We start from the raw sequence: 27,890 nt of genomic DNA, 5'->3' as shown, positions 1-27,890 counted from the left end.
CCTAACTGAATCTGCATGTACTGGCTTGTACCCCCACCTCTCCGTCCCACTCCCCTCTCCCATCTCAGCGCCGAGCTGCCCAATCAGATCTCAACTCAACAGCCGAGCGGTCGCCGCGCAGCTGGCTTCCTGACGTCACTGCGATGTTTCGGGACGGCCGATCGCCTTTCTTCCTCGACTTCCTGTCTTCTTTCATTTCTGTTCTTCATGCATGAGGCTTTTCGTGGGTTAGCGTCGAGAGCACAGCAGGAGAAAGCAGTCGGTGGTCCTCAGGTCGGCCTAGGAGGTGTTGGTTAGCTGAGCGAAGGAAGAAGCTTTCACAGTTTGCTTACCTGAGTGAAGTCAGATATTTTTAAGAAAAGCATAAAAATAGAATAAATAAGAAGTCATTTTAGATCTTGTGTTTCGGGCATGTCACTTTTCCTTCGTGTGTTCACCTTTTGTTCAAGGCAGGGTGACGATTTTGAGCCATGTTGGGCGGCGAGTGTGTCGTAGGGTTTCAGGGCGGTTGGTTAAAGATGATCGACATACACAAGCAGCTTTTGACGCAACATTGAGTAAACAAATGGTTTTAGATTAACAGGAAGTGATGAAAGAATAAAATGTCATTGCCTCAAATGCTGTGTGTGTACACAAGTTCACTTTAGTGGGGACGGGGGTCGGTGCTTTGCGGTGTTTCTATCTTCTGTTTGTGCGTGTGCGTGCGTGTGTGTGTGGTTGTGTGTATGGGTGTGGCGAGGCCCGGCCCAGTCCAGCTGTTCTGTTTGGTTCAGTTGATCTGCATTCCAAGATGTACATGCTCGTCTTTACATTTTGTTTTTCCAATAAAAACACAAACATGAACTGAGATGCCACTTTGTGTGTGTGGGTTTTTTTGTTTTGTTTTTTTTAAAAGCTGACTTGTGTGTTTTCCTGCAACTCTGTGGGGGACGTACTGCTTTAAAATGACTCATTGGTGATCGGTGTGATGTCTTACTGTGAGCACAGACTCTGAAACCCACCTAACATATTTTGGGATGAGATTAACAAAAACTACTTTCTGCGAAAGCACAAGACTGTGATAAAAGGATGCAACCATGGACTGTATAAAAAAAGATGGTGTTTGGGAGCCATATATCGATAACAGGGTGGGTTTATCAACTTACACTTCCATTATTGGCTAGAAAGTCACGTCAGCTGTTGGCTTCAGTTTGTGATGTTTTGTTTCAGTCTTACTTCACTGACTCGTTAGTAAACCCACATTCATTTATTGCCAGACCATTGAAGGTAAATAAAGTCTAAGAAAATCAACTGTTAATGAATGTATATTTTACAAATCCACTAGTGAACCATCCATTCAGTCATCTACCAGTTCTTTGGGCCAGGTCCTACTTCCCTCAGCTGATCCAGGGGAATACAGAGGTGTTTCCAGGCTAGCTGACACATGTTATCTCTCCAGTTTGTCCAGGGTCCATCCCGGTGCCAGCTCTGATATGAGGACTACCAAATGTTTGAGGGCTAATACCCTCCATCTCACTCTAAGGGATGGAGGGTATTAGCCCTGACCAAAACATTTGTGTTTATTTTTACCATAACTGATCAATTCTGGGTACTATAGGGAGATTTTATTTGCCATTTCCAATCTAAATGCTTCATAGGGCACTGTCACTCCTTTTTAGTAACTCAGATTAGCAGATGGCACCATAGGCTATAGACTAGGCTGCAAAACACAAGGCAAGACCATAGATACTCATGTTAAAATCCCCAACTTAGGAGCAGAAATAATCATATAAATAACAGTTCTGACCTCTATGTATGAGCAAATCACAGCACCGCCTGATGTGCCTGGCAAAAATGTGTTTTGTTTTTTTGGTAATGACAGAGTAGTTGTGATCAGCTGGCCACGATAATCCTGTAAATGTAGCAGAAATTTAAGAAAACAAACAAAATCAAAAATGGGAACTAAATGATTAAACCTCCATCTGAGGGGTAGGTGAGTAAAATCTTCGTCTTCTGCAGTACCCCCATATAAGTAAATCCCTCAGACACTCGCTCCTCACTACATTCTTCTGGCTGTCAGGTGAAAGGCTGAAATATTTATGAGAGCAATCTGGAGCCAGCAGAGCTGAAGGCGAGGGGAGAATCTTCTGCACTGGAAAGCCCGTTATTAATGCTGGAGTGGCAGCTCACTAATAGCAAGCAAAGAGCAGCAAGATGTATTAATACACTTCAGACTGTTACATAACTCCAGCTACTAACTCTGTGTGTGACAGAGGATACATCCAACACCTCCTACACTTCCCCGTCCCCCTGTCTGCTCCTCTGCAATCCCACAATCGCCACCTCAGTCTTAAATATTCAAGATGAAGCTTTTCATTTTGACCTCCTCATACAAGTCGTCTTCATCATGGCTCAAGCCCCCCCCTCCATAGCTGGACTGGCCATCGGGCATACCGGGCATTTGCCCGGTGGGCCGCTGGCGATTTTTTGGATTTTATTTTTTTTTTTAGGAAGGGTATATATAATGAAAGGTGTTGGATTGGCCAATCCTGTTGTTCAGTCTGACGTCACTAGCCGTGTCTGGGTCTAAACTCCGCTGCAGGTCCATATATCAAACGATCACTATGGCATTACTGAGAGTTGAAAAACTGTCTAAAGTCTTTCATCTTTAATAAAATGATCAGTGTCTGCTCTACCAGGCATAACAATTGAGTTTAACATCCAGGCATCCATGAAAACGGAATTTATGACATTTAACGGAGTTAGAAGTTAGCAGGGAGTTAGCTCGCTAGCTTCTATCTAAATACAATATAGCATGTCCTGACTGCGGGGTTTTGGAAACAAATTAAAACGTACAGCTCTGTTATCACTTCCAGCATAAATGAAGACAGAAAACTAAACAGCAGTGACGTTTGTAGGGTTACTGAAGTTGGGCTAGCTGGTATATAATGATGTGCTACGTGACCGCTAGCGACACAGGTATGTTAGCATAATATAAACAAGCTAACTTTTTTTCCACTCGATAAAAGTTAACGTGAGTGTTCTCGGTGGTCAGGAACAAATGTAATCGCATGGCAGGATGCTGTAAAAGGACCAAACTTCAACCAGGAGAACAACTGAGATAATCCATCCACAATACGAGGTTAGTCATTCATATACTGCTGCATGGGCTGGGCTGTAGTTACATCCTAAGGTTTTAAAAACTGAGCTTAAATAAATGATTAGCGGTAATAAAAGCCGAGGGAGGTCAACAGTGATCACCTACTGTTTTAGGAGCTTTTTGAGATCAAATAGAAGAAAATACATAACATTAAACATGTTAACAACACAAAAGCCATATTAAACGCAGACAACTTTAGACCCGGAAGTAGGATTCGTCGCGTCATCACTGAACAACCGGATTGGTCATGATCGACTCTGGGCTGGACCAATTACAGCCGAGGAGGCCGGATGCACCCTCTCCCTTGTTTAGCAATCACGTGATTTTTGCGCATTGCATGCCGGGAACTCGTGGCAAAACAATCCAAGTACCGCATCAAATGCAAGCAGCAAAACGTTCATTCTCCGGTTCCAATGCCTTCTTGTTTTTTCTTTGACGCACAAAAAGGAATGTACAAAAACAAAAGGAGAACAATGCGGTCCGTACAAAGACAGACTCGACGAAAAGACAAAGAAAAGATTCGAGGAAAAAATCAAAGGAGTGAAAGGGTTAGACCCTTACGAGCACACAGAGTGGACAAAAGACGTTAGCGTGCTGCCCAACTTTCACCACGCTCATATTTATAATTATACGGTTCTTGGAGTGAGTGCATGCACTCATGAAGTTTAGTAACTTCAGGTCACTGCAACAAGCCCAGGTACAGTTTACCGACGGATGGGTACAGGACCTTGAAATGCACCGTGTAGAACGAAAGACCATCGTAGGAACAAAGGTAAGTTTACCAGTCTCACAAATCGTCTCATAGATACACATTCGTTAACCGTTTATTAATATAACCTTTGAGCTCAACGGTAATTAATTAGTAGTGGAAATAATTTCTGGTAGCATTACAGAAATGTAGCAGTGACAATAATATTGTATGCTGTAATCGCACTGGACAATTAGTGATACAAAACAACTGTTTTACCCTGTGAATAAAAGTATATGTTTTTGTCAATGTACCATGGTAATAACAGAAGCGAAACGCAATATTGTGTCAGGACAATTCACTATTAATGCACAATAAACACAATAAACAAAGGAGCATAGCGCAACAATTTCTGTTCAGCGCCAGACTTGCTTGTAACCTATATCACCAATTATGTTAAGAAAAATGACGTATTAACTACTACAAAACTCTGACCTTTGTGGGAATGCTTGGAGCAGACTAACATGTGAGCTGGAGTGTTCTGAGACGTTATATTTGGTATATCCAGACCATCCGTTGGCTCTTACTTCGGAAACATGGCTTAAAAAATTTCTCTTCAACGACTTAATCCGATAAAAAAAAAACGATCTCTTTACCCGTCGGCTTCCCGTGGCTGTCATGTGACCGGCTATTGCAGTTAATAATACAACAGCTTCTTGCCATTTTTTGGGTTTCTTTTTATCGCTGTGTAACTGAGTTCAATTGAAAGCCTGCGTGCGCCAGTACCTCTTGCCACAAGTTCCCAGAATCCTTTGCGGTTTTACCCCTGAATGACGTCACATTTTCAATCTTTATCCTGGTGGGCCGGTCTCTAGTCAAAATGCCCGGGCCGATTTTTTGTCCCAGTCCAGCCTTGCCCCCCTCCCCCCTCCAATTCCTTCTCCCACTCTTTCCTCCAGCTCCCACAGTTTTCTGCTCCCTCCTCTTGTTCTGTTTTGCCCATCCTGTCCCTGGCTCTGTTGCCTAGCAACAGCTCTTCATCTGCAGACAAGACATTCTGGGCGATCTGGAAAAGTCCCTCTGACACCCTACACACACACACTCTCACACACATTGCACATTTGCATTCAAGAAATGTTTGTAAAAGCAACAACTCAACGCACTGAACCATAATCATGTTTTTATTTGTTCACAGCTGCATGCAAAAAATAAAAAGCATCACATTTCACTTCCTATCTTGTGCAGAGTTTCAGCATCATTGCTTCAGCCCTTCCTAAAGCCTCAGACTAGCTGCGGCAACTTCCAGCAACTGGACTTCTTCTAGTGGCCACTAGAGGCTGACTACAGAAGCGAGTCAAACCGGATGACAACTTCCTGGCAACTTCTGGTCACTAGGGAAAAATGTGTATTCCCCTGACTGGTTGGGGAGTGGCTGCTGGCTTATTTCCTTGTGACTGCTTTGGTTGCTAGTAGATTGGCTTAACTTTACCTCCAAACACTTGCCAACTAGTCTGTGAGTGGCAGCAAACCTTGGAAAAAGATCATTCGCCTTCAAAGTAAACGCCCTTCCTTTAGAAATATGATTGCTGCAGCGGTGTTTGCAGACAAGTTCGCATCACTCACGCAGACTGCAGGTGACCGTGGCAACCTAGCAACCGCCAGCAACCACTTGGCAACTGGTCGAAGAGTACACATTTTTTCTTAGTGACCTGTGGTTGCCGGGGGGTTTTGATTTAGTTTTAGTTATAATTTAGGCATCTAAATTCTTTCAGTTTTAGCCGAATAAACATGATAAGTTTATAGCAGACTAAATGTGAGTGTAAAGTTTGTTGTGTCTTTATCAATTGCTCCACATGGTTTACAATGAGTCTTATTTTCCTTAAATGTTCATTTTGTTGTATTTTCATGAGAAACACTGGGCCTGTTGTACTGTTTCCCAGGAGCAGATCAAATCTGCTGCTGCCTAACCTTAATGCACATAGAGATTATTTCTGATTGGACCACTTCCAAACTTGTCCCGCCTTTCTACACAACTTAATTAGTTCTAGATTGGTTTTCGTCATTCGAGAATATTGTCATCTTGCTTTTATTCGTTGATGAAAGCATCAGTGCGTTATGCCCTCATGCATTCGCTTTTATTTAGTTATTGTCCTGTTGATGGACTCACATTTGGAGCCAGCCTCACGTGGCCATTAGAGGGACTGCAGTTTCATTTTTGGACAATTGAAACGAATTACAACCAGCTTCATTTTGTGCACTAGCCAATAATAAGAAACCCTAGTGAGCAAGTACTTTGTGTCATTTTTAAACTGAAATTGTGGCAGTAACTGCAGGAATTGTGCAAACGTTTACACCTGGACCCTGGTGATGACCTTTATGAGAGATTAACCTCTAGTGACACCTGAGAGTCCAGCAGAGACCTCAGGACTGGGCGGGCGGGAGAGACCGAGCGGGGGCTTCCTGGCACTCCAGGACAAAACCTGTCAGCGCTGTAATCCTCTGATAAAAACCACACAAAGGAGCACGCGTCGATTTGCTGACAGACACACACCTGAGAAAGTAACACACACCGCCGACCCCAAGGTCGCTGCCAGGAGGAGTACCCCACACACACACACACACACACGAGAACCAGAGAGCATCGGACATCTTCTTTTTATCCACTTTTATTATCTTGGTCTTCATAATCATTCATTTACAGCACAAAGGACTCACTGCCTGAGCTCAGGAGGATGTCCTTTCATACCTCACTCTCTCTAAGCAACATCATTCTCCAGAAAATAGTTATAATTTACTCTCTAAAATAATAATACACTAGTGGAACAATGAAATATACAGCAATAATTCTTTGTATTTATAATCAAAAACGAAATAAAAATATTAATCTGGTGATGGGACACAAAGACAACACAATCACTGCGGGTGCATTTGCGCTCAACAAGAAAATCTGATTTCTGGAGGAAAGATGTGGCACAGATTCCAACAGTTTCCCGCAGATTATACGTTGCTGCCGTTTGAGTTGCTCCAGGTGGCACTTTGATTTTTCACTTAAAAACTTCACAAAACCACTTTAAAATCAGCTGCAGGAAATCAGATTTCCCGTGAGGGCGAATGCAACCCGAGGTTTGGCATTTACACCGATTTATTTCTCAGTGAAAGTCCGTCGATGCTCCGCTGGATACCTTAAAGACCTGGCTGATCCTGAGCCAGGTATACAGTAACAACGATCCCCCTCCATGCAGATGCAGATAACATTACACGAGCATCTTTCCTGAGTGGATACAAGCACCAAAAAGTGTAACAGATACTTTTGGAAAATGATCTTAGTGTCGAGTCAAACACCATTGACCACTCAGAAGTCTGAATTTACTACAGTGGGTTCCTGTCTTCAAATTTTAACAATGCTAACACGGGTGCAAGGCTACAGTACAGTGAAGGCAATACTCAGTGGTTTGACCCCCAGCTCGATCTGCTGCTGATCTATAGTGTTTGTGCGTGCATATAAAATGGGATTGAGTTTTTGTAGTGTTAAAAAACAAACAAACAAACAAACAAAAAAACACAAGCATATACATACAGCAATATTTATCACTGACTAAACCAGGTGAGGGCAGAACACAGAGACTACACAGAGTTTTATCTGATGAATTATCAGAAAGCAGAAAAGATGCAGGGCAGGGAGAGGGATTAAAAATGAAGACATGAACCCACTGAAAACAGGGTCCACTGGTGGCTCTAAATTGTATGGTGCTCTCTCACCTTGCTGAACTCCGTAAATCATCATAAGAAAAAAAAAAACAAACAACAAAAAAAACAGGAAGGGAGTGGGACGGACAGGTTTTGGCGCTTGCATCCACTTTTGAAAGAGTGTTTTCTGCTGCATCGATGTGAACAGTACCAAGTAAATGCATATTTGGCTTTTAAAGGAAATCTAATCCATTTATGTTAAAACTGCTCAGAGTGTATGTGTGTATTTGGACTAAACAACATGTAAACACAACTTTCAGGCTTCTGAGAATAATGATTTGAACGGAATCTGACGAAGGAGACAACACGCAGCGCGGGAAAGAGACACGCACACTCACGTAGACGTGGCCACAAGAAAGGCATTGTGGGAAGCACGGGTAGACAGAGGGAAGCCTGTTTATTTGTACTCTTTGCATTTCTATATACACTCTGAGTTTATGTGTGTGTGAGGGTTTGGCAGTACACCTTTTCACAGGTCTGTGCGTGTGTGTGTGTTTGTGAAGTGGCATGCAGGCATGCTCTGTGTTGTGTTTTTCTCATAGCGCTCTGGGAATGATGGTGAAGGGCAGGATGGGGCTGCTGGCTTCCAGCTCCAAGGCGGTGAGAAAACACTCAGTGGCGGCGGCGGTGTTTCCCTGAGCCTGCAACACCTCGCCAAGACTGTTCCACACATCGTGAGCCGTGCTGAGGAGGACAGAGGGATGAAGAGGTCACAAGAGGAAGAACAGAAACAAATTTAAGGGGGGGAGGAAGAGTAGAGGAAAGAGTATAGTGGAGAGGAAAAACATGGAAGATGAGAAGGAAAGAAGTGGAGGAAGAAGAGATGAGAGTAGAGGGATATGGGTGGAAAGTGGGATGGCAAGGAGAGAAGTGAGGAAGCGAGAAGATGGGAAATACGAGGAGAGGAAAGCAAAGAAAAAAGAAGAGGAAGAAAAAAGGATGAGAGGAGAACAGCAGCATAGAAAGAGGGAGGAGAAGTAAAAGAAGAGGAGAAATTAAAGGGATGTAAGAGGAAGTGGGAAGGAAAGAGGAAGAAGTGAGGAAATAGAAAAATGTTGAACCACAGGTGCCTTAAAGGAGAAAACGTACAAACATTACCTTGTTTAAACACAAACAAACTCACCTGTTCACCTGCACGGCGTCTCTCAGCACCTTTTCCGAAAGACTGTAACGCTGCAGCTGGTGCAGGATCAGACCCTGCAACAGAGAAAACAAGAGAAGAAGAGAACATCCCCCTTTTTTTATCATGCTGTGTGTCAATGATTCAGCAGTTGGCTTTATTTAAAAAGAAGCTCTAAAGTTACATTTAATATCGGTAACAGCCACCCTCCTCTCACTTTTAACATTTATTATTCATGAAGAATTTAAACCAGAGATTCAAATTTACACAGTGCGCCGTGTCATTTATCTTCTACCGCAAACTACCTGCCGTATTTTACACACTTCCAGTTATAAGATGATGATTTTCATTGGGTCTGAGCTCTCTACTCCGTTTTTTTCCTTGCATGAGAGCTATGGAGATCAAATTCAGCAAATGGGAAAAACTAATGGAAGTAATCTTCAACAGGGTATTATTGAGGGACAGCCACCTCCACAGCTAATGTGCCAAAATGTGCAGTTCCTCGAGTGGCCACTTGGTCTTTACAGCAGCAATATCAAACTGCTTTTACACGGGTGGCCACGTACAGCCAACTTTCATCTTTTGGTAGTTTATTCCTGAGACTGTCCACTAAAAATAAAACTCTTGCAGGCTCCGCCGGGCCGTTTCTGGCCCTCGGGCCTTACGTTTGACACCTGTGCTTTTCGGTGCCACCCACCATTTTTTGTGCGTCTTATTGTCAACCACGTGTCTTAACAGAATTTTAACCCCATGGAAACAGAACAATGGAAAACAGTGGCTGGAGACCACAGCGTGACCCAAATTATTTGTGAACATGACTGCAGTTGGTGCAAGTCTGGAGACAGGTTGCCTCCCAAAAGGCGACCCCAATCGAAAGCGGTCGAAGATCGAGGGTGTCCCAGTGATCACCACAACTGGCAATCTCCGACTTCTTCCAGTCACAAAGAGGTTGCCGTCCATTTTTTTACAGTAGTGTGAGTGAGTATGATGAGGGAAGTGTTTCTTCTTCTTTGTAAGTTGGCGTCATTGCAGGTGATGAAATCATCTGGTTTGGGGTTGCTTCACTGCCTCATGACCTCCGCAGATTATCAAAAAGTGAGTATAAGCAGAGTAGCCCGGAAGGAGACCCTTTAAACTAATAACGATGCCAGGCACACCAAGAATCCTGTCCGGATTATTTCTGTTTATTCGTGACTGGAAAACACTCTGACTGAACTCCTGTTGTTTTTAACTTTCATAAATAAACATGAATTCCTCCTGTTTTTAGTTGCTCTTAACTTAAGGTTGCATCATATTTTTTTCCAACCTACTCTTTTTCTTCTCTTTGTTCCATAACTGGACTTTTAATCTCTTCTCCTTTTCTTTTTAGTACTCTTCATGTGCTTTTCGTTTTAGTCTCGGCTTTTACTTCCTTTGATTTACCTGATTTAACTTTTGCAGACTGATGGTCCACCGTGGGTCAGTCAGCTCAGTTCTTTATTTCACTTTTATTATTTTCACTCTTTTCATCTATTGCTAGATTATCACTTAACATTAACTAAGCTGAATAAATTGGAGAAAAAGCCAATTTTCTTTATAGGCATGTTCAACTACACCATCTTTTTCCTGCAGACACACATGCAAGCTCGAAACTTTCCCCACAATTACCAAGACAAAATCCAGTTTTCAAGCTAAAATACCAACTACACAAATTGTCAAAAGCCTCCAAATGCATGAAAACATTTTAATCTGCACTCGGGTCAGATGGACACACTGACTACTGAGGTACTGATCCGCCTTCAGGTGCCATTGCCGTGCTGTCACTGGAGAGAATTTCTGTGTGTTACTCTCTCCATCAGCAGGTCTGTTCGTTTCTGGCCTGCCAACATGAGTGAATGAGTGACAAGGGCAGACGGAGCAGACTGAAAACAAAAAACAAACTTGCTCTCCTCAGGTGAGGTTTAACCGTCCCGGCAGACCGGTAATTACATAAAAACACACAAAACCCGTCAGGGTGTGAGGGCACTGCAGGCAGGCAGGTGGAGGACAGAGTGTCTTACCAGTCTCTGCATGGTCTTGACATGAGTCGGGTTGATGGACAGGGCCTCCTCGTACCAGCGCTTGGCTTCGTCCATGTTGCCCCTCAGCTCGGCTATCTGCCCCCTCATGTAGAGGACGTTGTGGGACGTGGGGAAGAGGTTGGCGGCTTCCTGCGTGCAAGCCGTGGCCTCAGCAGGTTTTGACATGCCGATGTACACCTCAGCTGTTCAACAGAGACACACGCAGAATTTCAAACTGATAGAAACACTGTGAACCTCCAGGGCTAAAAAACAAATTCCTCCAACTGTGATCATTTTTGTTCCATGTTTTTCCTCAAAGCACCCGAAGCCCATTCGGTGCAAGTTTACACATATTGATGATATATGATCTCTCGTATCTGTTGATCTTTTGTGGATGTAATGTGACATTCTTCATCATCTTCTTCTTTTTTCTGCTCCCTATGGGGCTGGCTACAGTCTGCCTGCATCTCACCCTATCCCAGCATCTTCTACTGACATACTGATCCTCTGTGGTCTTCCTCTTTTCCTCTTGCCTGGTAGCTCCATATTCAATACCCTTTGTCCAGTATATCCGCTACTCCTCCTCCACACATGTCCAAAAAACGATCTCAGCCTAACTTTGTCTCCAAACTCATCTACCTTCTCTACCTACACTCCTTGCAGCTTCACTATTACACCCGTTGCTCTCTCTCTCTCTCATTCTCACACATATATTCAGTTTTTCTTCTACTGACTTCCATTCCTCCTCACTCCAGAGCATACCTCCACCTCCCCAGACTTTCCTCCACCTGCTCCCTACTCTCAAAGTCCATCATCGTCCACAGAGACTCCTGCCTGACCTCATCTGTTAGCCTGTCCATCACCACTGCAAACAAAAAGGGGCTCAGAGCTGATGCCTGACGTGTAATCTATATCTCGCCACTGGCCTGCCGTCATCATATATGTCCTGCACATATGTGCGTTTGTTTGAACGACTAATTAAATGTGACTTTTGGACTGCTTTTGCTGCACGGACACGGCGATACTCTTAACATGATGCAGAAAATAAGAAAGGATAAAAACATTTTTCCCTTCAAGCTGCATGAGCAGAAAAAAAAAAAAAAAAAAAAAAGACTTCTTCACTTCATGCCCAGCTGAGGCTTTCACTGCGCTGGTGTGATGAAGACAGAATGATACGAGTAGAGACGGAGGAAATGAGCCTGAACTGGCTGATTACATTAGCCATATCACCGGGCTGGACATGGCCAACCCTGACAGGAAGCAGCTGGACAGATAAACAGGCGGACAAACTACCTCAGCCCGAGTGTGTGTGTCTGTTTGTGTGGACACCGCAGTCTGTCTTGGTCGCTGAAATCAGAATCTGAGCTCAAGTGAGGGGAAATCTAATATATCCAGTAGATATCTAATCAAACTGCTCTTCAATAAAGTCCTGGAGGCTGATGCCGGTGCACTCACTCTGACCTCATATCTGATTCTCTGATGAAGCAAATATCGACCACAAGAGGTGAGCAGACAGTGCCCTGCTGTATTTGACGGCCAGTTACAAAATGATTAATTATTAAGGCATAAAATAACTTTCATGCATGCGCTGCGAATGAGTAAGAGGATACCTGCGTGGAGCCAGATCTGAGCCAGGGTCATCCAGGGGTGCAGGGGTCCATGTTTGGGGGCACTGCTCTGCAAAGAGGAGGCGACTTCGGATAGAGCCTGCTCCACACGACTGGCTGCTATTGAGGTAGCGTGCACCGAACCTGGAGGGTGGAAATCAAACCATCACAGACGAATACACCATCTTCCAAATTTTGTGACTAACCACTACAACAGCAGTGTTAGGCAGCCATGTGCCACAATGCAGGGTGATTTTAACTGAACAAAACAACAGCAGAGGCCACTGATTACTATGGTTCTGCAGTGTTTGGTTGCAGTAAACAGTTGGAGTCCACACTGGCACACAGTTTTTCAAGCCTTAAAATAAGTCCACGCCATTCAGCACTCGGCGGCACACAGTGTTAGGGCCCTGAGTTACAACGAATTAGTGTCACCATCATGCATAAAACTGCATCACTCTGCTCATTAGTAACTAAAAGAAGCGTCGCTGTGATGGTCTGCGTATCCGCGGACTATTACAGGGGTCAGCATGGGAGGAAAAGCAGGTCCACAAAAGCCAAACGTATCACAACGCTACACAGAACGACCCCCTTACACATCACAAAATTTGATCTTTGTCTTGTTTTGTTTCGCTAAACTGTCATATGCATTGCAACCTAAAGGGATTAAAAATGAATAAAACGTGCCTCTTAGAGTCTTTTTCTAAATTTAAAATGAACACAGCTTGCTTTAATCTGATCCGTCCCCTTCACTGACTGAAGGAATAATAAAAAATATTTTAAAAAAGGAGAAGATTTGAATGTTAACGATTTCTAAGAGGGGACTACGTGGCAAAAGGATGTCTCGATTCAGCTGAGAATCCTGTTTGCTGTGGAGTAATTTATTAGACGCCACCATGCAGCAGCCCAGCCGAACGCAGCACAACACGGGCAGGATGGTGTGTAGCGCTCCCTAAATTAAGCCGATGATGGCGAATAAACACCTTCAGCCTGCAGGTGGAATTTGTTTCGGTAATTTGAAGCTTTATTTGATTTATTTTAGTCTTACTTTGTTTCACTTTTCTCTGTACATCGTCTGTCTGCAAGCCTGTTTCTGTACTGCAAGATGGCAAATATGGATTTTTACCCAAATCCACATTTGGATGTGTATAAAGATGATTTAAATGTATAAGGCCCAGGGAAGGCCAGTGAACACCTCCATCCCTAGAGGAGCTGGAGGAGGTGGCCAGTGAGAGGGAGGTCTGCACGAATGAATGTATTAAATACGCCAGAATTACACTGAATTATAGATCTACAGATTACATGAAGCCCAAAGTGTTCCCTGCCTCTAGATTCTTCAGATCTGTCACCCTGTGACCTCCCCATCATCTATCTGTTGCTTACTATGCTCCCGTGCACCTCCTTTCCTCCGATCCTCCTCCAGCTGCCGTTTTCTTTTTTGTTTCTACCCGCAGGTCTTACTGTTTGTGTGTGCTGCTCTTTGTTTGTGTTGGACTTTACATCATTCGTGGAGTGTTTATTGTTGCACGTTATGCTTGTTGTGATTCTACGAAGATGTCAGGGTGTGTTTGAATGTTTTCCAGTGGTGTGTTGCTGCCACCTCTTTAAATAAGTATTTTAATGACTCCTCTGGTAAAAAACACTGCAGAGTCCACGCCCTACTTGGTCACTGAGGTTTTGTCATCAGGGTTTGTAGAGTAGTAGGCTGGGGCAGGCTGATCGGTGTAAGTCAATATTTCGATACAGCTTGTTCGATCCATATAAAAAAAAATTTTTTTAAAACCCCCAAAAAACAAACTTGGCTAAATTTGCAAGGGTCAGATTACCATGTGGGATATCTGGCTGCTCAAAACGAGGTCTTCTTTTTATCCTCAGTTTGATAACAGGCTCACCTTCAACCCGTGTTTCCTTCTGGACTTAAATGTGCTTTTCAGTTATCAAAAAATAAACAAACACCAAAATAGTGCCAAATTCCATGGTATGAAGGTTAAACTTAGCTTGTAAGTTATGGTACAAAGTTGATTTTGAGGGCGTCAGGCAGAAGGCACTCACTGAAATAACGCAAAAATTTGCAAAGACCCATATTTGACACAAGCGGTACTTTGACATCATGTGAAAGATGCGATCGTTAGCCTAAGTGTCAGAATACAGAGAAGGATATCAGCTGTACAGAGCTGATAATGCCTTTCATGAGAAACTGCACCACTTCCTCATTTGTGCAACTTCCCACAAACCGCTGTGGGAAGTCGCAGACTTCCCACAGCGGTTTGCTAGATTTCAGCCAGATTACGTTAAATTGATTACAACACTTGAGCATCTGTCAGCAATTTGCCTCGAGCTTGTTGTAACAGTTACTGTCACAACTACCATCACATTCGTGAGAAGGAAACTGCTTCCTGGTGAGTTTTTGTTCTCTTTCACGTTACCGAAAAGGATAAACGCATCAGAAATAACATCTGTGTGCTGGAAAATAAGACCCTCATCTGGATTGTGCTCTAAAACAATCCAAACAAGTTGTTTCCTGAACACCTTCATGCTGCTTTAATGTGACAACATGCAAAAGATGCCTGAGCTCTTCCTTCTAACTCACTGTGGGCATTTGGATCAGCCACCAGCATGATTTAAAAAACAAAATAAAACTGTTTGCAGATGTCACCTTAAAGCAGAAGATATTTGCACATACTCTCGTCATATGAATATGGCACATATCTGGACCTCTTGGGACAAAGGGGGAGCAATGACGGAAGAATGGATGAGGGGGGGAAAAAAAGAAAAGAAAAGATGGAGGTTAGATGGCTACTTACAAACAGAAAACATGGAGGAAAAACCAAGTGTGTTAGCGTCCTGAAGGCCGCCTTGAATAAAACGAAGGGATGGAAAGAAACAGAAAGACGACTGTTAATGATTGAAAGAGAGGAAGAGACAGAAGAAATATCCAAAGCACGATGAGGAAAAAAAACAAAAGAATCCACAGAGGGTAGACTGCAGCACCCCGCGGGGTTTTCATTCTTCACACAGTCACTTTTAGACCACATGACAGCAGGCGAGCCGCTTCCACTCATGCACCCTTTCTAATGACAGAAATTTGATGTGAATAACATGTGAATATGGAGGACCGAAACAGACCAAACTGTGAATAACTACATTAAAAAAAAAAGTAAAAAGAATTCTCATGGAATTAGCAGTAACTGAACTTTCAAAATAAGAGCGCTGCTGTTTCTTTGCATAGATGGAAAAAAACAATATGTATAGAAAAAAAAAAAAAAAAAAATCAGTATGTGTGGAAATACTGAAATATTTAGGTCAAGAAAAAATAATCAGTAAATAACGATTATTTGTAGGAATAAATGCACTAAAAGGAATACTTAAAATAACTGTAGGTAAAAGCTAATTTTTATGTGCTATAAAACACTATTTATGTTCTAGTTTGTTTGCTTATTGGCAAATTACTTCATTTTACTGAGTCATTCATTCTTTTTTTCTGTTTTTTTTTTTTTTAAACGTTTGGCAGAGTCAGTCCTCCATAAATGCACACCCACTGGCCTATTAAGTAGTTAGTGCCATAAAGTTTTTTAAATACCAAAATGTCGAGAAGGCCCATATTTCAAGTCATGACAGGTTTTTTGTTTCAAAAATTGGTGAGGAACATTATATTTTACACCTCATGATGTGGTGCGCCTGCATATTTGAATTAGCTTTTTAATGAACTAATCATTCAAAAATCTCCTAAAGAAAGTGAATGTATCATATTTTCAGTAACCATGATGATCGACTAGCTGTCACCGTTCTGTGGCCTGCGGGGAAAAATAATCTAAAAGACAACCATTACCATTATTATTATCATTAGTAAGAGAGATGGCAACAAGGACAGACAACATCGAAACTGGGAAGCACGACAAATTAATGCTGGCTGAGATGGAAACACTGAAAATTATTACCGTATTTTCACGACCATAAGGCGCACTTAAAAGTCTTAGATTTTCTTCAAAAAGTGCGGCGCGCCCTATAGCGCAGTGCGCCCTATGTGTTGTAAGGAGGACGTAGTAGAGAACACCATGAGAACGTTAAAGGGTGAAGTGTGGGCGTTGATCGTATATACCGGGACAATCGCACATACCTGTATAAAAGAACAGGTATGTGCATTATGCAGGACATCGTTGTTTTAACAACCCTGAAAATGGCAAAGAGACACGCTTACGAAGCACAGTTTAAACTGAAGGCCATCAGCTACGCGGAGGAACATGGAAATCGAGCAGCGGCGAGAGAATTTAAGATAAACGAATCGATGGTTCGCAAATGGAGGAAGCTGGAAAACAAGCTCCGGCAGGTCAAGAAAACGCAGCTGAGTTTCCGCGGACATAAGGCGAGGTGGCCCGAGTTGGAGGAAAGACTCGAGCGGTGGATCATCGAGCAAAGAGCGAGCGGGAGAAGCGTTTCGACGGTCACCATTCGGCTAAAAGCAGTTTCACTAGCTGGTGCTTTCGTTTTATGAAACGGTGCCATTTTTCCATCCGGACCAGGACTACGATAGCGCAGCAACTTCCAGCGGATTATAAGGAAAAGCTGGCCATCTTCCGCTCCTACTGCAGCAAACACATCGGCGACAAAAACATCCAGCCCAGCCACATCACAAACATGGACGAGGTCCCGCTCACTTTTGACATCCCGGTGAGTCACACTGTGGAGAAGCAGGGGACCAGCACGGTAGCGATACGCACAACGGGGTATGAAAAGTCTTCTTTTACTGTTGTGCTTGGCTGCCATGCTAATGGACAGAAACTGCCGCCTATGGTGATTTTTAAGCGAAAGACTTTGCCTAAAGAGAAGTTTCCAGCAGAAATCATCATTAAGGCAAATGAAAAGGGCTGGATGGATGAGGAAATGATGAAAGAGTGGCTGAGGGAGGTGTATGTAAGGAGACCAGGTGGTTTTTTCCACGCATCACCATCGCTGTTGATCTGTGACTCTATGCGTGCCCATCTCACAGCCGATGTGAAAAAACTTGTGAAGCAAATGAACTGTGAGCTTGCTGTCATTCCGGGAGGCCTGACAAAGGAACTCCAACCGCTGGACATCGGTGTGAACCGCCCGTTCAAAGTAAGGCTGCGAGCGGCCTGGGAGCGATGGATGACCGGTGGAGACCACAGTTTCACTAAGAGTGGAAGGCAGCGCCGGGCGAGTTACGCCACAATTTGCCAATGGATTTGTAGATGCTTGGGCTAACATGTCTGCTGGCACTGTTGTTCGAGCTTTCGCAAAAGCCGGCATAGTTTCCGAGGAGCCGCACGGCACGGAAAGTGACTCTGACGGTGAAGAAAGTGAACCTGGAATGTTTGATGGAGATTTAGCACAGCTGTTCAATTCAGACACAGAGGATGAGGACTTCGATGGGTTTAATTGATGATAAAAATGTGAGTACCAAACTTTGTTTTGCTCCTGCTTTATTTTTAAATATGCACACTTGTATGCTTGTGTGTTGTTGATGATGACGATTACCGGCAATAGAAATGTGAGTAAGGTACCGAATTCACGTTTGCTCCCGCTTTATTTTTAAATACGCATACGGTACTTGTATGCGCCCTATGGTCCAGTGCGCCTTATGTGTGTGTTAAATACAGTAAGGGCACACATAACTGAGACTGCGCCTTTTAGCACAGTGCGCCTTATGGTCGTGAAAATACGGTAAAAACAAAAACAGAGGTGCAGAGAAAGTGCAGCTGCGATCTGTGGAAAAAAAATCCTTTGTAACATAAACTGCCTCCCCCCATCTGATCAATAAATTTTAGCTAAATAAAATGAGTGTGTGTGTGTGTGTGTGTGTGCGCGCATGTTTAAGTCACAAAATAAGCAAAGCAAATGCATCAAAACTCAACTCAATCCACATCAAAGTTTCTGCAAACATGCCAGGATTTACAGCAGCTCTGTGGAGTTTGTCTCTGCCAAAACTCCAAAATGGTTAGTCTCTTTAGTCTCTTTGTCCAGGCTTAAACAAATCTCTCTAATTCACGATCCGCTCAAGCATCAGTGCGGGTGAAAGCACAAGAAGGATGTGGCTGCTCATAAGAGGAGCTTTCTTAGATATCGAAGAGTTCAAAGATAGCTGGTGGTTTATGGGCACATTATATTAAGCCAGGAACTAACAAGTGATGCCTTTAAGTAAGAAAATAATTGCAAAGCAGGTAATTAATATCTTCTCCAAAAAATACAGAAGCATTTTTTAACTTTTAAGATTTTTCTTTTGCCTTAAAACCACATCCAGGAGGATTTAAATGTGTCAGGAAATGGTGCTGCCCCTGTCATTTTAAAATATTTTTTAAATAGTTAAATAGTTTTAAATATCAGTGAATTTCTCAGCATTATTAAAGTAATACAGCTTGGCCTGACAGTACTCTGCAGTACAGGAAATTTCATGACTTCATGAGCATGACAGAGATCCAACTGGTCTCTCAGGAGGCTGAAGTGCTTCATAATATAGTTTGGATCTTTAATTCTATTCGTGTTTCTGGACATAAATTTTTATGATGTTATAACTAACAGCAGTCATAACATATGTAGCTCAAAAATCACAGAAACAGGCAAAAGTAACTAGTGATGACATCTGTTTGTGGTCAGTCTCCACACCGTGCTACAGGCAGAGCGGACGTGGAGGAGGATTACAGTTGGAGGACAGCTGGCGGACTATGGCGTGGTTGCAGAAGGAGTGAGTCCTGGTCTTTGTGCGTGGAGGTGGAGGAGGAGGAGGAAGGGCAGGGGGAAGGGAAGGAAGAGGAGAGCGGAAAGATGGTTTTCGGAGTGGAGGCAGAGGAGTACGGGGAGGCTGGAAGATGAAGACAGGGGAAGAAGGGGAAGACAGCGGGGAGGAGACGGTGGACATGGTGGAGGGGGAGGTAGGGGAGACTGGTTCGAAACCAGAGAGCGAAGAGGAAGAACCTGAGACTTAAAAAGGAGGAAATAAAACAGAAATGAGTGAAATTAATGAAGGATTAAAGAAAGGATAGAAACAAAAAGACCTTTTCTCAAACAACATTTTTTAAAATGCTCCCATTTTTTAAAGTTTATACATTAAGTTAAAAGAAATCAGATTCTTTTATAGACTTTTCCCTCTGCTATCTGTAAAAAAGACATCAGGATGACCATTAGAGGAGAGAGAATAATTAAACAAGTTTGACTCCATGTTTACTGATGAACGCTGAGCACGTAGATTTCAGGTGTCTGTACCTACCAGTCTCAGGGTCACTGAAGTCAGGCAAGGTCATAGCGTTGAGCTGTCGCCTGTCTGCTATGGCTCTATCCAACAGACTGCTGCCACGCCCCGAATCACTGCCACGAAACACACGTGGATGTAAACAAAGGGAAAAAGCACATCCGCACGCATGCAAGTACACACACACACACACACACACACACACGGCCTGGGATTGAGCTGCTGAGCAAACATGACCTCCAAAACAAGGAGATAAAGCATTTTAGTGCCTTGGTTACCTTTTGTTTTCTTAGTTAGATCAAGCTTCAAGGGAACTGTGTTATTAATGAAGAGACAACGACTCATTGCCAGTTATTCAAATGCTTGATTGCAGCTCTTGCTGCCAAGGATGGCACAACCAGTTATTAGATTTAGAGGGCGAAGAGTTTTTCACACAGGAACAGGCAGGTTTGGGTTGGTTTTTCCCCACTTAATAAATGAAATAATTTAAAAAGTGCATTTTGTATTTACTCTGGTTATGTTTATCTTGTATTAAATTCTGTTTGATGATTGAAACATTTAAATGGGACAAATGCACACAGACAAAAAAAACAAAGAAATTAGGCATATTACTAGCATTGGCTAACATTAGCCAGAAAAAAAGATGGCTTAAAGTGATCTGTAGTCTGGAAAACTATGGATTAAATGCCATATGTAAAGCCACATCAGTGTTTCCTTTTTCTTTTGTGTTCCTGTTGTGCCTGTTTGTTGACATTAGTGATTAGTGGACACCATTCATAAGCTAATGTTAACTTCCTCACTGTTGGCACTGGGAGCGGCACTCGGGAGCGGGCGTAAATGCCACATCCTTTGGATATTTGCAGAAAATTCCCAAGTTCTTCATAAAGAAGTCACTCCACAGACTGTCAGAATCAACAGAGAGAGTCGGGGAAGGTCTTATATTTCATAATTATGTGATAATCCATTCAGAAAATTTGCAAAAACAAGCGTGTAAAACATTTTTTTAAAAAAAATTTACTAAATGGACATTTAATTAGGGCAAGAGTTGCAGGATCATAAATATAAACTAATACCAGCTTATGTTTTCACATAGTGAGGTTTTGATTAAAATTAAAAACAAACCTAACATCAGGTTAACATAAACAGTAAACTTTATTGACCGTTTATGTTATTAACTAATATTTGTCCACAGAAGCTATTTAGTACACATCACCAAACATGCCTGGAATTATAGCATTTTTAAATGCCAAGACCATTAGAATGAATTAAATGCTTCTCCATGAAAGTGCTCAGTTGGTAGTTCAGTGTAATCCAGTCTTCACAAAGTTAGAGTCTTAAATTCTTTTTAAAAGTCTTAAAAATGTTACATTTGGTGGCCAGATCCTTCAAGGTAGTCTCCTTGCACACCTCTGCACCTATCTCAGAGCTCCACACCGGTCCCATTATGACCACACGAAGGTGCTTATTTAGGACGAGGGCTGCATCTTCAGATCTTCACAGCAGCGACCCGTCAACCTTAATATTATTTTGGAATAGAGGTCAAAGCCGCAGGGAGCTCAATCTCAAGAGTAGGAGAAATGAGAAATCACAGCCACCTGCCTCGGTTACAAATGCTCTCCCTCCAACTCCTCAAGACATTAGATTAGACGCCCAGTTTTACCCTGGGGGATGACATCATGGTGCTCAACATCTGATGCACTTTGTTTGGTTTTAAACCGCTGATCACAAGTAATAATCTGGAAGTATATTACCTTAAAGGGGATAGTAACATTTAAATCAGGTATAGTTATTGTTTTTTTATTGGCACCATATCTTAATTATTTAAAATAAAAGCAAACAAATAAAAAAGATCAAACTCTTTGTTTTGTTACGGCACCAGAAACAAGAGAAGCAGTGATTCTCAAAATTTAAGGGACTATAAAAAGGAAACAACAATAAAACAAAGCCATGTGATTTGAACCATGTGTTATTGTTCATTTATCTGACCAAATAATAACTATTTTATTTCTCTTGACTTTGGTGGAGGCGTTACTGGATAATCATCATCAAAAATCAAAATTGGAACACACTGAATATTAAAAGGACGACTCACAGAAAGCAAGTACCTCCCGCTGTGACTTTACTCCCATGTGCAGTGTTTTTCTTAAGTTTGGGAGGGGCTGACATAGAGCAGAGGGGTTTTTTGGGGACATTTACTGGTTTTGCTAGAACACATGACACCAATCCTGCCTTCTAGCCACAGGCTCCGTGTTTTGTAATATTTATGTATGACTTGAACATTTCATCGATCTTTAGATCCTCGACTTCCAAAGTTAAGACTTACATCTGCTGCTAGTTTGAGGCCCGTTGGATTTGAAACCACCTGCCTGACGAGATGACGTTCACAAAAATCTGTGACCACCTTCTATTACATGATGGTTTTAACCATCTGGTGTCTGGTTTGTCATCCATCTTGCACCTTGGTGTTGATGGTATACTAGTTTTGCCTGTCTGCATTTTGTAAATTCTATCATCACTGTTACCATATTTCTACCACTTTCTATCAGTAGTAGAAATAGTAGTGTTTTTATCGAGGGGGAGTGTGTGCATACCTTGGGTTGGTAAGGTTGTAAAAGCTCTTCCAGATCTGCAGCATGTGTTTACAGGTGAGCAGAGCTTCTTCGGGTCCTCTACACATAGCCTCCAGCTTCACCTTGGTATACAACAGACTACACAGACACACACAAACTCACAATCAGCCTGATCCAGCTAAATTAAAAAACAAAACAAAAAAAAACCTCAGTGTGAGGTCTGTGAGCTCACTTGAAGTTTTCAGGGTACTCGGAGAGAGCCATCTCTATGATATTGAGAGCATCGTGGTAGTGTTTCTGGGCAGAGAGAAGCAGGGCCAGCAGGTGAAGGGAGTGGACGTCATCTCCTTGAAGCTGCAGTGCCTGTCGAACATAGCCTAGCGCCTCGGGGATCTACACACATACACACACATATGTACACAAACTACAGGTTTTCACAACATTTGGGATAAAAAGCACTTTGTTAAATATGTGCAACTCCTTGGAGTTTTGATTTTGGACGTCTGCCTTTAGTGTCACAAACACTTGTGTTGCTTTTCTCTTGCTACGACTGTACATTGCATTACCTGTCTGGACACGGCAAGCTGCAGCGCCAAGTAGAAGGCTGCCAAATGGTCAGTTGGAGACAGACTCTGAGCTCTACAGATGAGAAGAGAAAGGAGATGTTGTGTTCAAGAGGCAGCAAATAAAAAATTAAATAAGGTTAGATAAAACTTTAAAGATCCCAGTGGAAAAATAAGGTCAGCGCTGCAGCAAGACTGATGGAAAAGGGAAGCAAATGCTGACCATATTTATGGGAATAAATAATGTCAAAGCCAAACATTGCGCACAGATTAGTCATAGCACAAGCACGAAGGTTCAAATGAGTCAAAAGCATAATGTAATGGTTTGGCAGGGTGGTAAGTTTAAAGTGTAAAAAAGAAAACAGAGCATCATAGCTCAGTCCGAACCTCTGGAAGGCTCCCAAAGCTTTCCTCTGGTATTCCTCCTGTGTGCTCCGCAATGACGCTAAAGACATGCAGAGACACAAACACACCGATGGGTTTTACAGTAACACTGATTATGAATCACTGCAGCTTTTTGCACACTTCTTTTCATACTGCAAAAACATCCGGGCCAGAAACAGAAACAGATGATGCATCGCCTCATGTAAGCAAGCGCTCTATAGAGATCTGCCATCATACTCATCACAAACAAAAAGAGTCCCCTGACAGCACACATACCCAAAAGCAAAACCACTTGAAAAGTGGCTGAAAACTCAAGGTGAATGATTTTAAATGAGGAGAGAACTCATGGCTTCAACATAGACTTAAAGAACTATGACTCACACTTCCCTTACTTTGAATTTACTCAGAGTGAGCAAAGGTGTGATAAATTTGCAACCGTGCACAGTATACAACAGGGGTGTCAAACATAAGGACCACTGGACTGTGAAGTAGGGTAAAAATTTTGGACTTTTAACGGTGTTTTTATAAATTTTAAAGCCTGTGCTAGTGCTAAAGACCTCCTACACAGCTATTTGTACAACACAAAACTTGTGAAGCAATAGACAAACAACTAAATGACAACGTGTCCACAGGAAAATAAATAAAATATGGCATTTTCTGGCAATTAACAAAAGCCTTCCGCTTTCTAATTACAGGACAGTCTGGGCTCTGAGCTACCAGACCCTTTTCTGTATTTTTACACATTTCTTACAATTTAAGCCCAAAGAGTCGTGCCGACACACTCCTTTCATTTAAATAGAGCAGTGAGGTGTGGTGCTTAAACTGCACTTCTTTTTCTTCTATAGAGATATCGCAGGGATTAAATGTGCAGTTAAACTTCTTTACACTGACAGAAAGACGATATTCACTGGTCTGGTCCACTAAAGATCAAAGTAATATGCATAAATAAATGTATAAAAAAGATGGAAGCAGCATCTGGGTCTGAAAAGTGAAGACCTTAAACCTGCATTCATTTTAATGGCCACCAGGGGGCAAAAAGAATTATGAGCCCATAGAAACCTCATCGAAAACGGTCAGGACCTCGTAAACCTTGGTTTATGGCCTCAGTTGCTCATTTCAGGTCATACTGTCTAAACCATTAGGACCATTTTGTAAATACTGGTCTGTTTAAGTGTTACAAAGGAAGATTACACAGATATGATCATTGCAATGAGCGCCCAGTTTCATATACAGCTCCACCCCTTGCTTGTCATATTTAGTGGTTGAAAGTTGCTTGAACGGGAAAGAGCAGCATCGAGTTCACCGCGAAGAAGAAGGAGCTCAAAAAAAAAAGAAAAGAAAAGAAAAAAAAACCCCATCAAACATTTTCATTGTTATCGCTCAGTTTCACTTCACTTCACTACAAACAAAAATTCTTTGTGTTTGTGCTGTTGTTGGGCAATAGGTGTCATAACAGACAAACTAACAGGCTCAAAAACATCTCCCGACACTGGCCCCTGGTGACAGGTCTGCAGCTGAGAATTTTTAGCCACGCCCCTGCATACATGAAGTGCTGTGATGGATTTCTTAGAAGTCTTTTCATGGCCTTTTGCACATGAACTGAATTCCTGACCCTAAAATGACCCTACAATTTAAATTTTTAAACAGTGTGAAATGGGGCATAGTAGGCAGCAGGGACAAATTGATGATGCACAACCATTTGAAAGATGGAAAAAACAAAATCACAAAGAAGAGAAAGCCCTCCTGACCTGGGCTAGGCTGGAAAAAAACTCTGGTCCAAATCAGCCAATGAGTTTGCAAACTTGTAGCTTTTCCTGATTTCTTTTCACCCAGAAAAAAATAAAAATCTTGCTCACACGTTCGCACCAAGAAAATGACTCAGGAGATGGAACTTCTCCTGAACAGACTTACCATCAGTGGCTTTGAGGCTGTAAACCAAACCTATAGCCAAGTAGCCTTTGGCTCTGAATTCAGCTGCTTTCTCTCCCATGTCAATCACCATCTTTGCAAAGCACTCTCCTTCATCCAGCTGAATAATGACAGAGGGAAATTTATAGGAACAGAGAGAGAAAGTTAGACACTGGTGAACATGTTGGAGGCAGTTATATTAAGAACTAACAAACCGCCCTCACAGGGCAGCTCAGCTGTACGGTTCGCACCCAGTGGAGAGGTCCGATGCACAGCTTTACGGCCAGCAGCGGGATGGTGGGGTCATCGGGCTTCAGGCGGATACACTCCTTGAGAACCTTAACGGCACGAGCTGATTTGCCTGCTGCCATCAGCGACAAGGCGAGCTGATACCACAAGTGGAACTCCTCAAAGGCGAACTTCATGGCTCTCTCCAAACACTGAAAGATAGTACATTTTTCTGTTTTATTGGGATGTCTCTAGGCACCAACGTTTGTTGAGGAACAAAAGCAGTGAAAATACTATCCCCACAGTCACTGTGACTGCGGTCTACAGAGGGGTCATTCACCTCTGACAACATCTCATACTGCCCTCTCCTGCCCAAAGCTATGGTCAGCAGGTCATACACCACCGAGGCCGACTGCAGACTGATGATCCGATCGTTGTTGTGTTCAGGAATTCTGCTTAGGACGGCATCACGGTTGGCCTGAAACACACAAAAGCCCACGTATGCATAGGTGTGAATACGGAAAAACCAGCTCAGTGTTCTGGCATGGTTTACTCTGCAGAGAGTTTGTGCCTCACCATGGATTCACTGATGAGCAGCAGCAGCAATGCTTCTTCTGTGTTCTCCTGAGGGCAAAACAGACTGCGAGGAGAGGAACGCAGCGGGAGGCCGATGGAGTTGGACGAGGATGAGAGGGAGGGGAAAAAAAAGGGAGGGAAAAAATGGAGAGAAAAGTGATGAGAACAAATTGGTGGAAAAGTACACTGGCAGCAGATTTAATCTGGTATCCACGCCGAGTGCTTTGCTTCTTACTTCTCTCCCGAGTACACTCGTGGGCGTCGGCTTAGGCTGTAGCTCTTGCTATGAGTGTGTCCTTGGCGTGTCGGATCGTCCAGGGGCGACACAACGGGTGGGTCTTCAAGAGGAGACCAGTAACTCTGTTCGCACATTCCTCTGAGCAAGATCTCTGCAAGCTGTCTGGCTATGGTCTGTACGAACACAACACTTGTATATTAACTTCTTATAGCACAGCACAGGCTTTAATCTGGACCCTTTCGTCATTAACGTACATCCTTATAAAAATTTACAACTATTGGATCTAACAGCCTGTCCTGGGATTCTTCCCAACAGAGAGACAGACAGACGATACAGTTGTGGTGCAATTTGTGGAAGAAGTGACGTGTTTAAAGGAGTAATTTGGGAAATTTTTAAACGTATTACTTGTTGCTAAGATGAGAAGAAGTTAAAGTCGGCTGCCACAGACAGAAAACAGGTGAAGCCTCTGCGTTGGGCTCTGTCATTTGTTTGTTGGGCAAGTGTTTGACTTTCAACTTTGGGGATGTGTAGATATAAATCATTTGAATTTTGGTGTCAGTGACCATTAGTTAACCTCACTATTGTTGTTAGAGGTCAGATTTAGAAACAGTTTTCCTTTTGAAGTACAAATCAAAAAATCTGTGGACAGCAGTGCCATGCAGTGTAAGTTCTCTCTCCTTCTGTCTACCACTCGCTGAGGCATAACTCTAACTTTGCTTCAAACTAGAGCTGGGCGATAGAACGATAACGATATGTATCGCGATATAACTTTTTCTCGATAGAAAAATTCAACTATCGCGATAGACCTCGCCGCTCTTGTCCTTGTCCTAAAAAAAACAAAAAAACAAAACAAAACAAAAACAACAGCCAATCCAAATTAAGTAATGCAGAGCCGAACCAATCACAGCCGCAGCGTCACGTCGCGTGACTTGTTACTTACAGCACAAGTGCCAAGCCGCACATGTGTATTTGTTTGGGAAGCAGCCAGCCACCGTACCGCCCGGGTAATGGAGGAAATGAGTGTGCCGACTAGAAAAATCAACCGAGCGTGACCGAAGGTTACCGAAGAGAAAACAGATGATGGTTCCAATGCCGGAGAGATTGTCGAACGGAAGAGCCAAAGAAGTTCCGTAGTGTGAAGGTATTTCGGCTATTTCAAGTCTGACAAAAAACAGAGTAGCGCGCACTGTAAATTGTGCCGAAAGCAAGTCTGGAAATACAATAAACTGGTGCATGCGCTACGTCCACACGTACCCGGGTATTTTTGAAAACGCAGATTTTTCTATGCGTTTGCACCTTTCGTCCACACTTAAACGGCGTTTTTGGTCACTGAAAACGAAGATTTTTAAAAACTCCGTATTTGCATTTACGTGTGGACTAGAAAAACGGAGAAAACGCAGCGTCAAAGATGTGCGCATTTTGACGTCACACTGTGCGCCACGTTATTGTTTCGGTCTAATGAATTTCTATAATACTGTTCTACTCTCTGCAGTGTTTAAATGCTTACATATACACACAGTTACTGTCCGTCCACACATACGACTCGGTTCTGCTTCTATGCCCCAGCTTTGTTTACTTTTTCCCACCGAGGCTTCTAGATTGGCCAACATTTCTGCACGGTTAGGAATCTAGCGCCACCTGCTGCTTTGGCATGTTCATAGCAGCGTTTTCCTTCATTTCTGCCTTTATGTGTGGACGGGATTATTTTTTTAAAACGAAAACGGAAAATCTCCGTTTTCAAAAATACCCGTGTACGTGTGGACGTAGCCTCAGTCTCTGACTGGAAGCGCTAATTCGTCATTCGGCTTTTGTCAGACTAAAGTAACTGTTAAAACTGTTTGAAAAGCTAAGCTATACAACAAGGAGAGATTGAGAATTT

General features: G+C 42.8%; 1 protein-coding gene across 3 annotated transcripts in view; it reads right to left on the bottom strand.

Moving 5' to 3' along the window:
• Positions 1-6,459: 6,459 nt before the first annotated feature.
• The window catches only part of ttc7b (tetratricopeptide repeat domain 7B), a 29,217-nt gene continuing 7,786 nt past the window's right edge, over positions 6,460-27,890 (bottom strand). Inside the window, exons 8-23 of one of the 3 annotated variants that reach the window (XM_085390835.1) lie at positions 26,009-26,184; positions 25,774-25,837; positions 25,538-25,675; positions 25,221-25,409; positions 24,973-25,090; positions 23,065-23,122; positions 22,681-22,753; positions 22,347-22,507; positions 22,136-22,252; positions 20,345-20,446; positions 19,563-19,660; positions 15,145-15,195; positions 12,344-12,484; positions 10,734-10,936; positions 8,698-8,771; positions 6,460-8,258 (exon numbers count right to left, since the gene is read on the bottom strand). In XM_085390835.1, coding sequence (XP_085246961.1) covers positions 8,111-8,258; positions 8,698-8,771; positions 10,734-10,936; positions 12,344-12,484; positions 15,145-15,195; positions 19,563-19,660; positions 20,345-20,446; positions 22,136-22,252; positions 22,347-22,507; positions 22,681-22,753; positions 23,065-23,122; positions 24,973-25,090; positions 25,221-25,409; positions 25,538-25,675; positions 25,774-25,837; positions 26,009-26,184 — 1,911 coding nt within the window. In that variant the 3' untranslated portion in view covers positions 6,460-8,110. Of the gene's footprint in view, positions 8,259-8,697; positions 8,772-10,733; positions 10,937-12,343; positions 12,485-15,144; positions 15,196-18,997; positions 19,277-19,562; positions 19,661-20,344; positions 20,447-22,135; positions 22,253-22,346; positions 22,508-22,680; positions 22,754-23,064; positions 23,123-24,972; positions 25,091-25,220; positions 25,410-25,537; positions 25,676-25,773; positions 25,838-26,008; positions 26,185-27,890 lie in introns of all 3 variants that reach the window. The other 2 variants (XM_085390834.1, XM_085390833.1) reach the window with 2 other exon arrangements.

Source organism: Rhamphochromis longiceps, linkage group LG19 (genome assembly GCF_057381845.1).
Source record: "Rhamphochromis longiceps isolate RC_006_pf linkage group LG19, R_longiceps_female_GT1.1, whole genome shotgun sequence".
NCBI classification, from domain to species: domain Eukaryota; kingdom Metazoa; phylum Chordata; class Actinopteri; order Cichliformes; family Cichlidae; genus Rhamphochromis; species Rhamphochromis longiceps.
Note: the sequence above shows the minus strand (reverse complement) of the source record. Positions and strands in the feature narration are given on the sequence as shown.